This window comes from Monomorium pharaonis, unplaced genomic scaffold (assembly GCF_013373865.1).
Source record: "Monomorium pharaonis isolate MP-MQ-018 unplaced genomic scaffold, ASM1337386v2 scaffold_529, whole genome shotgun sequence".
Lineage (NCBI taxonomy): Eukaryota > Metazoa > Arthropoda > Insecta > Hymenoptera > Formicidae > Monomorium > Monomorium pharaonis.
Window position 1 is genome coordinate 49,874 of NW_023415834.1, and position 13,308 is coordinate 63,181.

The following is a 13,308-nucleotide window of genomic DNA, read 5'->3' on the forward strand; positions in this document are numbered from 1 at the left end:
GTTGAATTATTTGTTGAAAAGTGGAAGGATGCGATCGGGTTTTATAATTTTTATTTATTTATTTATTCAGGTAACAATGCTGGAGATCGCATAAAGGTTTAAGGAGTGTGGAAGTACTTCAGTTAAATTTCTATATCTAAATTAGTATAATAAGCGGGGTTATAATTGGCAATAATAAAACATGTATAAATGAAAATCAATTGTTGTATCAAATATATATATATGTGCATTTAATTCAGTTGGGTCTCGAGTGGGTTATGAAATCAAGTAAATTGCATGTGAACTTTGAATAATTATTATATTATTTCATTTAGAATCAGTGATTTGAATATTATTTATTATATCTGGCACAAAGTAACGTAGAATGTTATGATAATAGTTAAATTAGAGATATACAAGTTGGATATTAAATAGAAATAGAGTAGATATCAAAATATTAAATCATGGATAAAATTGCATTGAATAAAATTAAATCGAATTGGATAGTAGTATGGATTGTATTTAATCAAAGTGAAATATCAGATTTGCTGCATTAAATTGAATTGTGAATTAAATCGGATCGTAAATTAAATTGCATTAAAATGAATTAAATCAAGTTCAGTGGTGAGTTATTTGTAGTATTAAAATTTAAATTAAATCAAATTAAATCGGGATATCAATGCACATTAACATAAATTAGATTAAATCAGATTGCAGAATATGTCACATAAAAATAAAATAAATCAGAGTATCAGTATATTAAAGCATCGGTGTATCAGAAATAAAATGTTCATGCATCAATCAATATATCAATAAATGTCAAATAAAATATCAATGTGTCAACCAAGCTGTATTAAATTGAATTAATTATAATTTGAATTAAAGTCAATTATATTAAATTAAATGAAAATCAAAATGTCAATTAAATAGTATTAAATTAGAATTAAATTGTCAAAGTCGCAAATTAAATTGAATTAAATTAAATTAAATAATGATTGAATAATATTAAAATTGAATTAGATTGAATTAAATTTCCAAACGGCAGACTGGGGTAATATTGTATAAGTATTTATTCGGTTGTTAAATTGTTAAGTATTTAATTATTAAAATAATTTAAAATAATTTAGAATGATAGTCCAAAAGTGATTACGCGCGGCAGAGTGTTCACTTGTAGAGATTGATGACAGCTTGATTGAGATTATATAAATCAGATAAATAAAATTAATTTAAGTTACTCACCAAAAGGTCTTCGGGGATATATGAATTATTGAGGCTGGATCCCCTTATAGTTTTATAAGTTTATTTTTTAAGTCTTTATTTCTTTCAGTTACAATGTTCCTTCTACAGTCGACAAAATGGCGGATGCTTCTTAAGATGGCAGATATGCGGTACAGTGTTGAAGTTCAGTGCGCAATGTGAACACTCAGAGAAACGTGGTGTTGTTACTTGAAAAGACCGGCGCGCAATGCTGATCCGCCGCGGCGCTCGCTTTTATATTGTTCGAGTTTGTAGACCGCGGGGTGTGGTACGAAGTAGGAGTTGCATCATTCTCGCTTCTAATTTCAAAGGGTGCCGCGGAATGTCGGCATAATTTTACAAAGGATGTACTTGCATCGGATGTTTAGTCTTTCGAGATACAGAAAAATATCATATTACATTTTGATCAAACAATTTCACAAGTGACTCACGATGACTCATACCCGAGCGTGAGAATGGAATTTATGCATCTTATGCATATAAAATATTCATTCAAATATTATAACTGTGAAATAAATTATTAATTAATGTTTCTACGACTCGTACGCTTGCGGAGGTTTTATACAATAGTATTTCTTTCATTGTAAAGCTTAGTTTTTGCAAAATTTAATTGTTAATAGACGATACGCATTAATTATTTAATATTTAACGAAATTAATTATTTATAATACTTATTTGTTGAGATAATGACTCTATATGGTAATATTAATTAATACAAATAGATTTATATTATTTAGAGTTCTGTTTTATTAAGATTAATTATTAACTGAGTCTGAATAATTGAATATGCGTACGTAGGTATGTTTTATCAATAAACTAATTGTTAATTAACATTTTTCTTTGTGGTAACAATTTTTACGTATAGTAGTAGTGGTTCTCAAACGATATATGTAACTTTTATATTTTTTAAACCTTCGCAAATGTGTTATTAATAAATATTTAGTTGCGCGTAATATTTCATTATTCAAGCGTTATAATATTTGCACATATTTTAAATAGGGGTTCCCATCTATTACAGTGGTGATCACCTTAGTGATTCGCCGCTCTTGAATTTTAGCACTTGTAATAATTTCGATGAGCTAACCTTGAAGGCTTTAGACGTTTGCAATTAATATCGTCAGTGAATATTCTACCTTAAGTAATATTTCATCGCTGGTGCATATGTGAATTTTATAATAATTTTACATTCTTCTTATAGAGGTTCGCATTTATTACAGTGATGGTCAGCCATCTTGTGTACACTGCGATAGCTTCAGTGACATGGCCTTGGGACTTTATTTATTAATTATGCACTTGCAAAAGCCTTAATAATTATTTCTTTAATCAAAATCGATTGTTAACTAGCTTTACGAATAAATGATAATTGCAAAATTATGTAATTAATAAAGATTATTTATTTATAATTAAATTATTGTTCGTATATATAATATTCTATTTGTTAATTAGTATTTATGCAAAAAGGTGATTGTTAATTAATATTTATGTTTGGAATAATAATCTAAAATTGATATTAATAATTATCTAATTGTTTATACCATTTTATATATTATTTAGGCTTCTACAATGGTCTTATGGATATTCTACTGTTAATAATATTTCATGATAATGATGCAATGATTTTACATTCACCTTCACAAGGGTGCTCATGTACCATGACGGTTCTCAAGGTGAGAGACTTGTGTTTCAAGGCCTATAGTACTTATAAAGGTCTTTTGGCAGTTGTCCTTGACACTTTAAAAATTTATATCTCGTGAACGGTAAGAGATTAAGAGATGGGGTTTGGACCATCGTATAGAGGACCTCGAGGACTATGTTTGGCCGAATTTTGGTCCTCCCGAAAAATCGGGGTGGGGGTGAAAATTGAAGTTTTTAAAAGAGCATCATTTACGGTCGAATCAGGTAAAACGGAGCGTTTTGGCAAGTTTTCGGTTTTTGGGTAAAAAATGTGAAATTTGTCCCAAAAAATAATTGTTTTTTCCAAATTTTTGGAAACATGATTTTTAGTATAAACAAAGTCTGCGACGCTTCTTGGAATTAATTTGGCAACTCTACCTCTTATGGTTCTCGAGATATTGGCAAAAGTTTCCGGGAATTCTTGGAATTACAGCAGCATTTCCAGGAATTCGTGATGGCTGTGTATGACGGGTTTATCATTCGGTAGGCGCTTGTAACAAATGGTAAGTATACTATTGTCGGTAATTAGGGAATGGTTATTGATGGTAAGTGCAGGTAAGTTATCGACAGTTGGCCCTCTATTGGCAAAGTATACAAGTTAATGGTAAGTTTTTAATAGTAGAGGTATCCCGTTAGTCGGTAACTTATAAGATTTTAGTATTTTAATTTAATTTAAAGAATTTTTATAATAAAATGAACGATTATTGATGCAATTCCTTTACAATATTAAATTTAGGTGTCGACCATAAGGTGTATGATTAATTTAATTGAATAATTCGATATTCAATGTAGATTTGGTAATTAACTGTTATCATTATGATTTCGAACGATTGTAACCTTAAAGAATATAACATTTTATATGGTCTTAATAATTAATATAGGTAAAATGGTGGTTCAAAAGTTATGAACGTTAGAGAATATAATAATATAAGTATTAACTGGTTAATATAGAGATAGTATATGATTATTAAAATAATAATAAAATGTAAGAATATATAATGTGAATAATAATATGAATAATAAGTGAATTAGGTAATATAAAATTAACTGAATAATTAAAATAATTGGATAAGAATATAATATAAGTGTAATAAATGAATAGTAATATAAAATTGATTAAAATATAATTGAATATATGAATAGATATACGAATAAAGGAAATTCATAAGGCAAATAATTAATAAAAATTGAAAAATTTACACGGGACGTGACACCTCCCCCCTATTTTAGAACGAATCCCGATGATTTAGAAGGGATTTGTTCAAGATCGTCGAAACGATCTCTTAAAGTTTTGTAAGGGTAGGCGTTAAAGTTATCTGATGAGGACGTTACCGGATTATTTTCATTGGCCTCTTCCTGGATGGTGCTCATTTGGGCGTCCTTCTGATGAGAACAAACTGGCCTGTTTGAGTTGGATAAATTTTCCTCGTTGATTACGTATATCTGGGCATCCTTCAAGCGGGAGAATGCTGGAGGGGCCGTCGGCAACGGAGGTGGTTGCGGCGGCTGCTGTGGTCGTTGTTCGATTTTCTTATCGGGCTTCCGCGTCGGTCCGCGGCTCAAGTGAAGTAGCAGATGAGTGATAGAGCTCCACAGGGCTCCAAGTAAATGTAGACTACACCCATATACTGAATGAAGGGCGTATCCATGAAGGAGTGTGTCGATCACGACTTTGATGACACGTATAATAATAAAAATGCCCATTATTCCGGCTGTTGCTGAGCCGAAATTTACAAAGCCTTTCCATAGGCGAGAAGCAGTGTTGTCAGCTATTTTGTTAAGGGCTTCTTCGTCTAGGAGATTATAGACAGATACGGCATTTGATCCAATATCGTGTCCAGTGATGCGTCTAGCGATTTCGTGAAGTAGTGCAGGTTTCTCGGCGGGAAACATAATATGATCTCTGAGCCTTTCAATTTCCTTATCGGCATATAATCCAGAGACGGCTAGAGGTGCTGGCTTGGCGTAGTTCCAAGTTAGTTTAGTAAGAGGTTTAAGTTGTTCGGGCGGTAATTGCAAGACCTGGGGTTTTGGCGTGAATTGCAGCCAGGTTTGCTCGATTCTAAATAATGTCGGTAGTTCGTTGCTGCATTCTCGTTTGTTCCCTACCCTAGAAATTATTCTTGATCTAGGCGTCAGGAAAAACGATCCATTTCGTACGGTTATCGGTAATTCAGAGTAGCATTCAGTTGTTTCTCTCAGTGTGACTTCCACTGGAATACATTTTACAATGTGGACAGACTCTCCGGTGTTGACTGCCATATAGCCGGGTCCTTTCATGAGTCTGTATGCAAATTCGTCAGGTTGTAAAGCAGCGAAAGATAGAGCGTTTGTGATTACCTGTCTTTCGAGCTCACATTTTTGCGTCATTACGTTATGGTATAGAGATGTCATCTGGCTGCGTACGTGTTTTTCAACGTACACAAATTTAGAGTTTAGATATGCAAAGATGTCGAGGTTGTGTATCGGAATGGAGGTACGGCTAGCGAAGGTAGCTCCGTTTTTAATTTCCATTATAAATAATTTTGGATGCTCCGTGCGTAGTAAATTATAACCGCACAGAGGTTGCTCTCCTCGGCTGGTTAAAGCGAAGGTAACATCTTGGGTCGTGAGACTGTAGACTGGCGATTCAGAACTGTCGCTTTCAGTAGTTTTATTTGCAGGTCCTTCGTAGAGGACATCATATTGATTAAATCCACAGGCGGGAGTCGGTATCGGCTTCCAATATGAATATCCGTCATCCGTGTCGAGACAAAAGCTATCAACAAGTGTGCAGGTCGTTCCAGAGCGTAATTTTATTTTTCCAGATTCGAGATGAACGGGATTCATAGATGATTTAATGGTTATTTTGGCGCTGGCTTGAACTATGACGTCAGGCCATGATCCATAAGGGTCGGAATATTGTGCTGTACCCTTACAGTATCCGTTATTTTCAATTCTTCCTCCAAGGGTGAAGCTGCGGTAAGTCGTTTGATTGGCTTTGATTCCTGTGAGGAGAACTCCTGGTCCCATTGATATGGTTCCGTCGTTGAACATCCTCATGCATGTGGTATATCCTGTTTCGTGGATATATTCGGCTTGGCCGTTGTGGACTGCGGAGATGTGAGAGTTCATTCCACAATAAAAGACTGTTCGAGAAATTTCCACTTTGCACTGGAAAACTTCAGCTTGATTGTAATTAGATAATTGTAGAAGTTGAATAGAGATTTCCGTGGTATTAGGCCTTTTGTATTGCAAGTCGCACTCGCCTACGTCGAGCGATGATATAGCGGTGATATTGAGGTGTCGTCCGCCACAATCGAAACCGATTAAAGCGTGAACGTTAATTACGAAAGTCAAAACTATTATAAATGACTTCATTTTTATTAATGATCCTTTATGCGTATATGTATTTATAGTAATAAAACTAAATGTAATATAAAGGTATAAAGTAGTATATTGTAACGTATATATGCGTGTAATTGTAGGAATATTGCAAAATAAATGTTTATATTACGATTGAAAATAGCGCGTGATATTTCATGAGATATTATACCATAATTGTAGGCCTATAACTTGTAACTAAGATATATGTAAGAAGGAGAACAAGAATAACCTTATATCTATGTTAATAAAATAGTATTGAATATAATTATAGTAATAGAGATTTATGTACGGCAGAGAACGGATATGTAAATACGCTTATCAGAGTGTCGAGTACAATAATATAAGATTGTGAATCGCAAGATATGTGTATATTGTGTAGTAGGTTATAAGTATAAATGCTAGTAATCTAATAAAATAAAATAAAATAAAACGCAAGGTAAATTAGTTTGACTTGCGTAGGATATGTAGTATTGATAATATATAAGATTAGTAAAATATTGTTAAGTAAATATTATTATATATAGTAGCAAATAATGTTAATAGCGGTGGGATAAAATGATATATAAAAATTTAAGCAAAGTAAAATTAAAGTTAATAGTATTAAGTTGTAATGATATATGTTTCCTATGTTTATTCGTGTGACAACGCCGATATTGAATGCACTTAATAAAATTAAAGAATATTTTTTTTTGCGTAACTCCTTTTTCCTTGTATAGATAATTTATGATTATTATTCGTAAAATATGTATGTAAGTATACGGGAGGCGAAAATAAAGCTAAATATGGTTAATATAGTTTAAAACTCAAGTATAATCTTTAAAAGTAATATTTAATATGGTTAGTATTATTATATTATATTTATTGCGGTGGGATATATATATATATTATATTATATAGTTAGTAATATATCATGTTGTGAAGCGGTGGGATATAAATATATATGTATGTATGTTTATTTCTTATTTTATTATGTATATATTTTTTTTTTATTATTTTGTATGGTCAGATCAATCAATGAGACTCTTTCAAATGGCGGTGGGATTTATGTTTTTTTTATGTATATTTTTCATTTCCCCTTTTTTACTGTGAGATATGCTTATATAAATTTTAGCGGTAGGATTTTATTTTTATTTCTTAACATCAAGCAGTAGTGATAAAGCTAGTAGAGTTATTAACTGCGGAGGGATTATGTGTATTTTGTAGCAATAAGGCGAAATGAATCAAATCGTTAAATCGATATGAGCAGTCTATCGGCATAGACAGCTCGGTGCTTTATTCGCGTAGCGCCATATTGATTGATCGGTGACCACGTGTAATTTATTGATTAGTAGTGAAATAAGCTAATCGGTTATTGCTTTAGCGGTGGGATTATGTTTTTTTTGTCAGCGGTGGGATTAGTGGTAACAACTAATAAAAATTATTATACTGCGGTGGGATGAATAGTTTGTATAAATTGCGCTTGTGGTATAAGATTACATATTGCAAGGTATATAGTAAACTAATTGTAATTGTGTATCGGAATAAACAACGATATATGTGTATATAATAAAAAGACCGAGGCAACTGTGCGTATCTTGTGGTAACGATTATGATTGGTCATATAAAGCATCGATTTTTACCTAATTAATTATAAAATAAAATGTATGTATATACGTATGTGCGTACTAAGTATAATATTGAATGCAAGTAATATAATGTATGGAAAATTGTATGATTATATGTATTCTATAAAACGTTACGAGATAATATTAATAAGAATAAAACTAATATTTTATATAATATAGGTATTACATATTTGTTTTTTTTTCTTTATTATTTTTTTATGCGGTGGGATTTAGTGTAGATAAAATGCGATTAATATAATATGTTAGAATGGTTATTGGATATGATTAGTATAATACTTCTATTTTGTTTTCATGCGATCTTATTATTAATTATTAATATTTAAAGTATAAATAGATTTGCGTAAATCGGTTATGTGGACAATTAATTATAAGCATTATTTGTTGTTTTCTTTATTATTTTTTTTTTGTGCGGCGGGATCTATAATGTATCATTAAGTTTTATAATTTTAAATAAGCAAATGGGTTATTAGTATTTTGATTAGGTGGATTAAATGTTAGATTGAATAAGTGTTAATTATGTTTGATCGAGCTTAGTGTTTCCAGTGAGACAGTAAGTTCGATATTCACTTGATTTTCCGCTGCTCGAAGAATCAAGCGCATGGTATTTGCATGCCCGTTAATAAAAGAAACCTCGTGAAATCATGTAGGTTGTTTCATTCATATGATCTATTATCTGTTCACTTATATCGATTTCGTGTAGATATTGCCATAGTCGATTGGTACATGTAAAACAATTTCTAATCGGTTTAATTTCTGTAACTGATTTTAAGCATTGACTACAATTTACTTCGTGGTATGTTAGAGAGTTTAAGGCAAATTGTGATGCTTCGAATTCATATTGGGCTCGAATTATAAGAGTTCTAATTTGTTTAAAACATTTAAGACATAGGCAAAAATTAGTTACTTTTTCGCGGTAGCCTGTGTTTTGTACACAGTACCAAAATGGTGATTTATCGACTGGTTTTATAGGAGTGGTTAAATGTCGGGCCGGAAGACCTGGCCGACGGTGCCAAAGCATCTGTGAACAGAAATAATGATTAGGCGCTCATCCTGGATCCACGTGTGCTACCTTCAATTTGTTGATATGCACAACGCGTGGTCTTTTGCCAATTAGAATTTTTACGTTGCAGGGTGGGAGATTTTCAATTACTTTGTAAGGTCCCACATATTGATCAGAGAATTTTCCTTTACTTGGTTCTTTCAATAGAAATACTTCTGTGCCTTCCTCAAAATGTCGAGGATTTATGTGTCTGTCATAGTATCGTTTGCTTCTTTCTTTAGCAGAGATTAAATTTTGTCTAGCCTCTTCACGTGTTTCGTGTAATCTATTCGCGAGATCTGTGATATATTCGTGATACGTATTTTCGTTATTGGACTCTAAAGGAGGGTGGCTAGAGGGTAAACGAGCTAGTTTGCCGAATATAAGTTCGTATGGCGAAAATTTTGTACCTTCGTGTACACTAGTATTATAAGAAAACATAGCCATGTTAATATAGTCGTCCCAATTATCTTCTTTGTCAATTTGCGTTTTAAGATATTCGGTTAGTACGTGATGCGATCGTTCTAAAGAACCGTTCGACTGAGGATAATAGGCGGTTGTTTTAAAATGTTGAATATTGAATTTCTTAGTCAAAGATCGCATAAGGGAAGATAAAAAATTTGCTCCTTGATCTGTGAGTATGGCTTTCGGAGCACCGTAAATGCATATGAAATTCTTTGCAAATGCGTCAGCGATAAATACCGACGTGGCGTCATTTAATGGCACGGCTACGGAATATTTCGTTAATAAATCTTGCATTGTTAGAATGTATTGATTTCCTTTTATGGTGACTGGTAATGGTCCCATTATATCAAGCGAAACTTTATCGAAAGCTGTTCCGGGGGTGTCTGTAATTATCATGGGTTGTTTAGTTTTAATTCTGGTTAGCTTCTTAATTTGACATTGCTTACATTTTCGAATTAAATCTGAAATATCCTTTTTCATAGAGCTCCAAAAATAATGTGGTCTTAACCGATTATAGGTTTTTGTCACACCCTTGTGACCACCGTGCGAGGACGCGTGATTTTCTAAGATCAATGCTTCACGTTCGTGAGGCTCAGGATTTCGGATTAAATTTTCACAAATAGTAATTTGACAGTTAGTTCCTGTTAAATAAATTTTGAATTGCTTAAGGACGTAAGACCATGGAATGTCGTCAAAAGATTCGGTTTTACTAACGCTTATTGATTTGAGCTCTAATTCAGTTATTACGTCTACTAATGATTGAAAACAATTTTTTAAGGTTTGTGGCTCTAATAGTGTACGATTATTAAATTTTATAGGGAGTGAAATTACAGTGTTTCCTTTTATGGTCTTTACATTAGCTCTTTCGTAAGTTAAGTTTTCGTAGTTCGGTAGTAAGTTAGCTTCTGAATATTGTTTCGCGCCGTTATCAAAAGGAGTACCGTTTAGGTATATGAATATAACATGGTTATCTTTTCGGCTAAGTAAGTTTTCACGAGTTTTATCGATTGTTGGTTCTTGGAGTGCGAGAGGAAGAAGCGGAATTTGTTCATGAGGGGTTGATATAGGAGTAAGTAATTCGTCGTAATATTCTTTGTCGTCATCAGTATCACTTTCGGTATAGTCGGAGATTTCCTCTAAATTTTCGTGATTAGAATTTTGTGATGCATTCATGTCTACGTAATCGTCGTGAGTTTCTATTGAAATGCGATTTTCGTTATTAGTATTTGGCGGTGGGGTCTGCGGTGTGGTTCGGTTTTTATTACTAAAAAAGAATAAGGATTCATCAGAAGAATCGTCTTGATCCGCGTTTATTAATGGGAAAACATGATTCTCAGGTGGGTTTCGCGACAGGGCATCTGCGTTATTATTTAAAGTTCCTTTTTTATATTTAATTTCAAAATCGTATTCGGATAATTTGTTGCGCCACTTCCATAAGCGCGAAGACGGATCTTTAATCGAGTTTAGCCAAACGAGAGGTTTATGGTCGGTAATAATTGTAAAACGTTTTCCGTACAAGTATGGTCTGAAATGATTAATACAGTATACTATGGCTAGACATTCTTTTTCAATTGTAGAGTAGTTCTTTTCTGCAGCATTTAGAATTCGCGAAGTATAGGAAATGGGTAAGTCTTGTCCGACGGGACCTTGACTTAAAACTCCTCCGATAGCATATCCGGATGCATCGGTCGTGAGAATAAAAGGCTTAGTGAAATCGGGGTACTGGAGTATTGGATTAGAGCACAATGCTAATTTAAGAGTGTTGAATGAGTCTATTTGTTTTACTTGCCACGAAAAGGTGCTGTTTTTCTTTAATAAGTCTGTGAGAGGTTTTGCGGTTTTAGAAAAATTTGGAATGAAGCGTCTGTAGTAGCCAGCAAGGCCTAAAAATTGTTTAATGTTCTTAGGAGTTTTGGGAGTAGGGAAATTCATTATTGAGTTGATTTTTCCGGGATCCGGCCTTACGCCGTTTGATCCAATTATGTGTCCAAGATAGGCTACTTCGTGTCGTAAGAATTCGCATTTATCTGGCTGGAGTTTCAAATTCGCGTTTCTTAAACGTTGCATTAAGCGGGTGAATTTAATTTCGTGTTCTCGTAAAGTTTTTGCATAGATAACTATATCGTCCATATAAACGAAGAGTTCGTTCCCCTGTAGGCCAGAGAGAACGTTGTCCATTAAGCGCTGGAAAGTTGCGGGAGCGTTTTTTAATCCGAATGGCATTCTCTTGAATTGGTAATGACCGTATGGGGTCGAAAAAGCAGTTTTAGGGGCATCTTTGGATGCCATAGGTATCTGATGAAAACCGGAGGCTAAATCTAGCACGGAAAAGTATTTTGCTGATCCCAATTGATCTAGTATGTCAGTAATATTTGGAAGAGGATAGGCATCGCCTATTGTTTTTTCGTTTAAGTTCCGATAGTCGATGACTAGTCGCCATCGTTTATTTCCTTGAGAATCAGGTTTCTTGGGGACGATCCATAATGGAGAATTGTAAGGAGAAGTGGAATGTTCTATGGAATCGTTTATTAATAAATCGTTAATTTGCTTACTTATTTCTTCTTTATGTACGGGAGGAAATCTGTATTGTTTTGTATGAACTGGTATATCGTCAATGGTTGGAATGAAGTGTTCAGCAGCGTTTGTGGCTTCGAGGTTATCACCAGGAAGATGAAACCTATCTTCGTTTTCATTGATTAGCGTTTTAATATTTTCTATTTCTTCTGGATTTAAATGATCGAGTCTGAGTAGATTAAGAATTGTCGAGGTACGATTGTTTTCGAGGCGAGTGAGTACATTTGGGATGATATTCAGTCGTATAATGAAGTATACAGGATTATCGTATGCAGGAACCTCAGGACGTCCTCGGACTCCTTTGGTATGAGAGTTTGAACGAGTCTCTGAATTAGTAGTAGAATTAGTTGAATTAGCAGAATTAGTAACATTGGCAAGAATTACTGAATGCCCTCGGGTTTCAGTAACATGCTGAAGAACAGAGCTGACACCAAGACTAACATCGGCCTCGTTAGGAGATCCTCGGACTCCTCCGATGTTATCTATACTCTTATTATAAGTCACCGGGCTCAGTGACGGGGCTACCGTGTGCCCTCGGGTCTCGGTAGCATGAAGGGGAAGAAGATTGTCATCAAGATTAACGTTGATTTTAGGAGACTTCCGGTATCTCACAGCGTTATCTTTTTTATCTTCATTAAGGTTCAAGGGGGTTTCAAGATTAAGTGAAACTGTCGCATGCCCTCGGGTTTTGACAGTGTGTAAAGAATTATTTTCATCACCCAGACTAACATTGGCCTCAAGCGGTTCGATGCCGCTTCCAATGTTATCTATATTATTTTTTAAATGGTGTGAGACTCTCAGGATTTGGTAAATGATTTGGTAAATGAGGGGGAGAGGCAGCTTGTTCAACAGAGGTTGCCGTGTCGAAATCTTGTAGTTCGACGGAAGGGATTCGTACCTTTTGTTCGCTGTCTGATGTATTAAAGATCGGTAAGTAAGCTTTTCCTTTAGAATTTGTGACGATAGCATCTCCCAGGTAAATTTTATCGGCAATTGCGTATAGAGGTAAGTATCCAACTTGTTTTTCTACGTTAATAATGTTAACATGAATGGGGTAACTGATCTAGCTTTAAGAATAATGATTTCGGAGTTAGCGAAAGGAATTTTTATATCTTGGTAGCTTAGAGATTTATTTTGATAATTAATATTGACAGAGTTTTTCTGGAAGAAAGGGTTTCCTAATATTCCATCGTGTGGAAGACCAGCGAGGTCGGGGATTACTTGAAATTTGGTTGGCTGTTGAGTAATAAAATCTCAACTGATCTATCGAAGAAATTATTTCAGAGGATATGCCTTTGAATGTAACGATGTCATCTTTATTAATAGTAA

The 13,308-nt window shown here is 33.8% G+C and overlaps 1 protein-coding gene across 1 annotated transcript; it reads right to left on the bottom strand.

The window, feature by feature from the left end:
• Positions 1 to 8,099: 8,099 nt before the first annotated feature.
• LOC118648597 lies at positions 8,100 to 12,948 on the bottom strand. Its single transcript, XM_036294919.1, has one exon. It carries the CDS (start codon positions 12,946 to 12,948, stop codon positions 8,947 to 8,949), a length of 4,002 nt encoding a protein of 1,333 aa, XP_036150812.1. The 3' UTR covers positions 8,100 to 8,946.
• Positions 12,949 to 13,308: the final 360 nt, after the last annotated feature.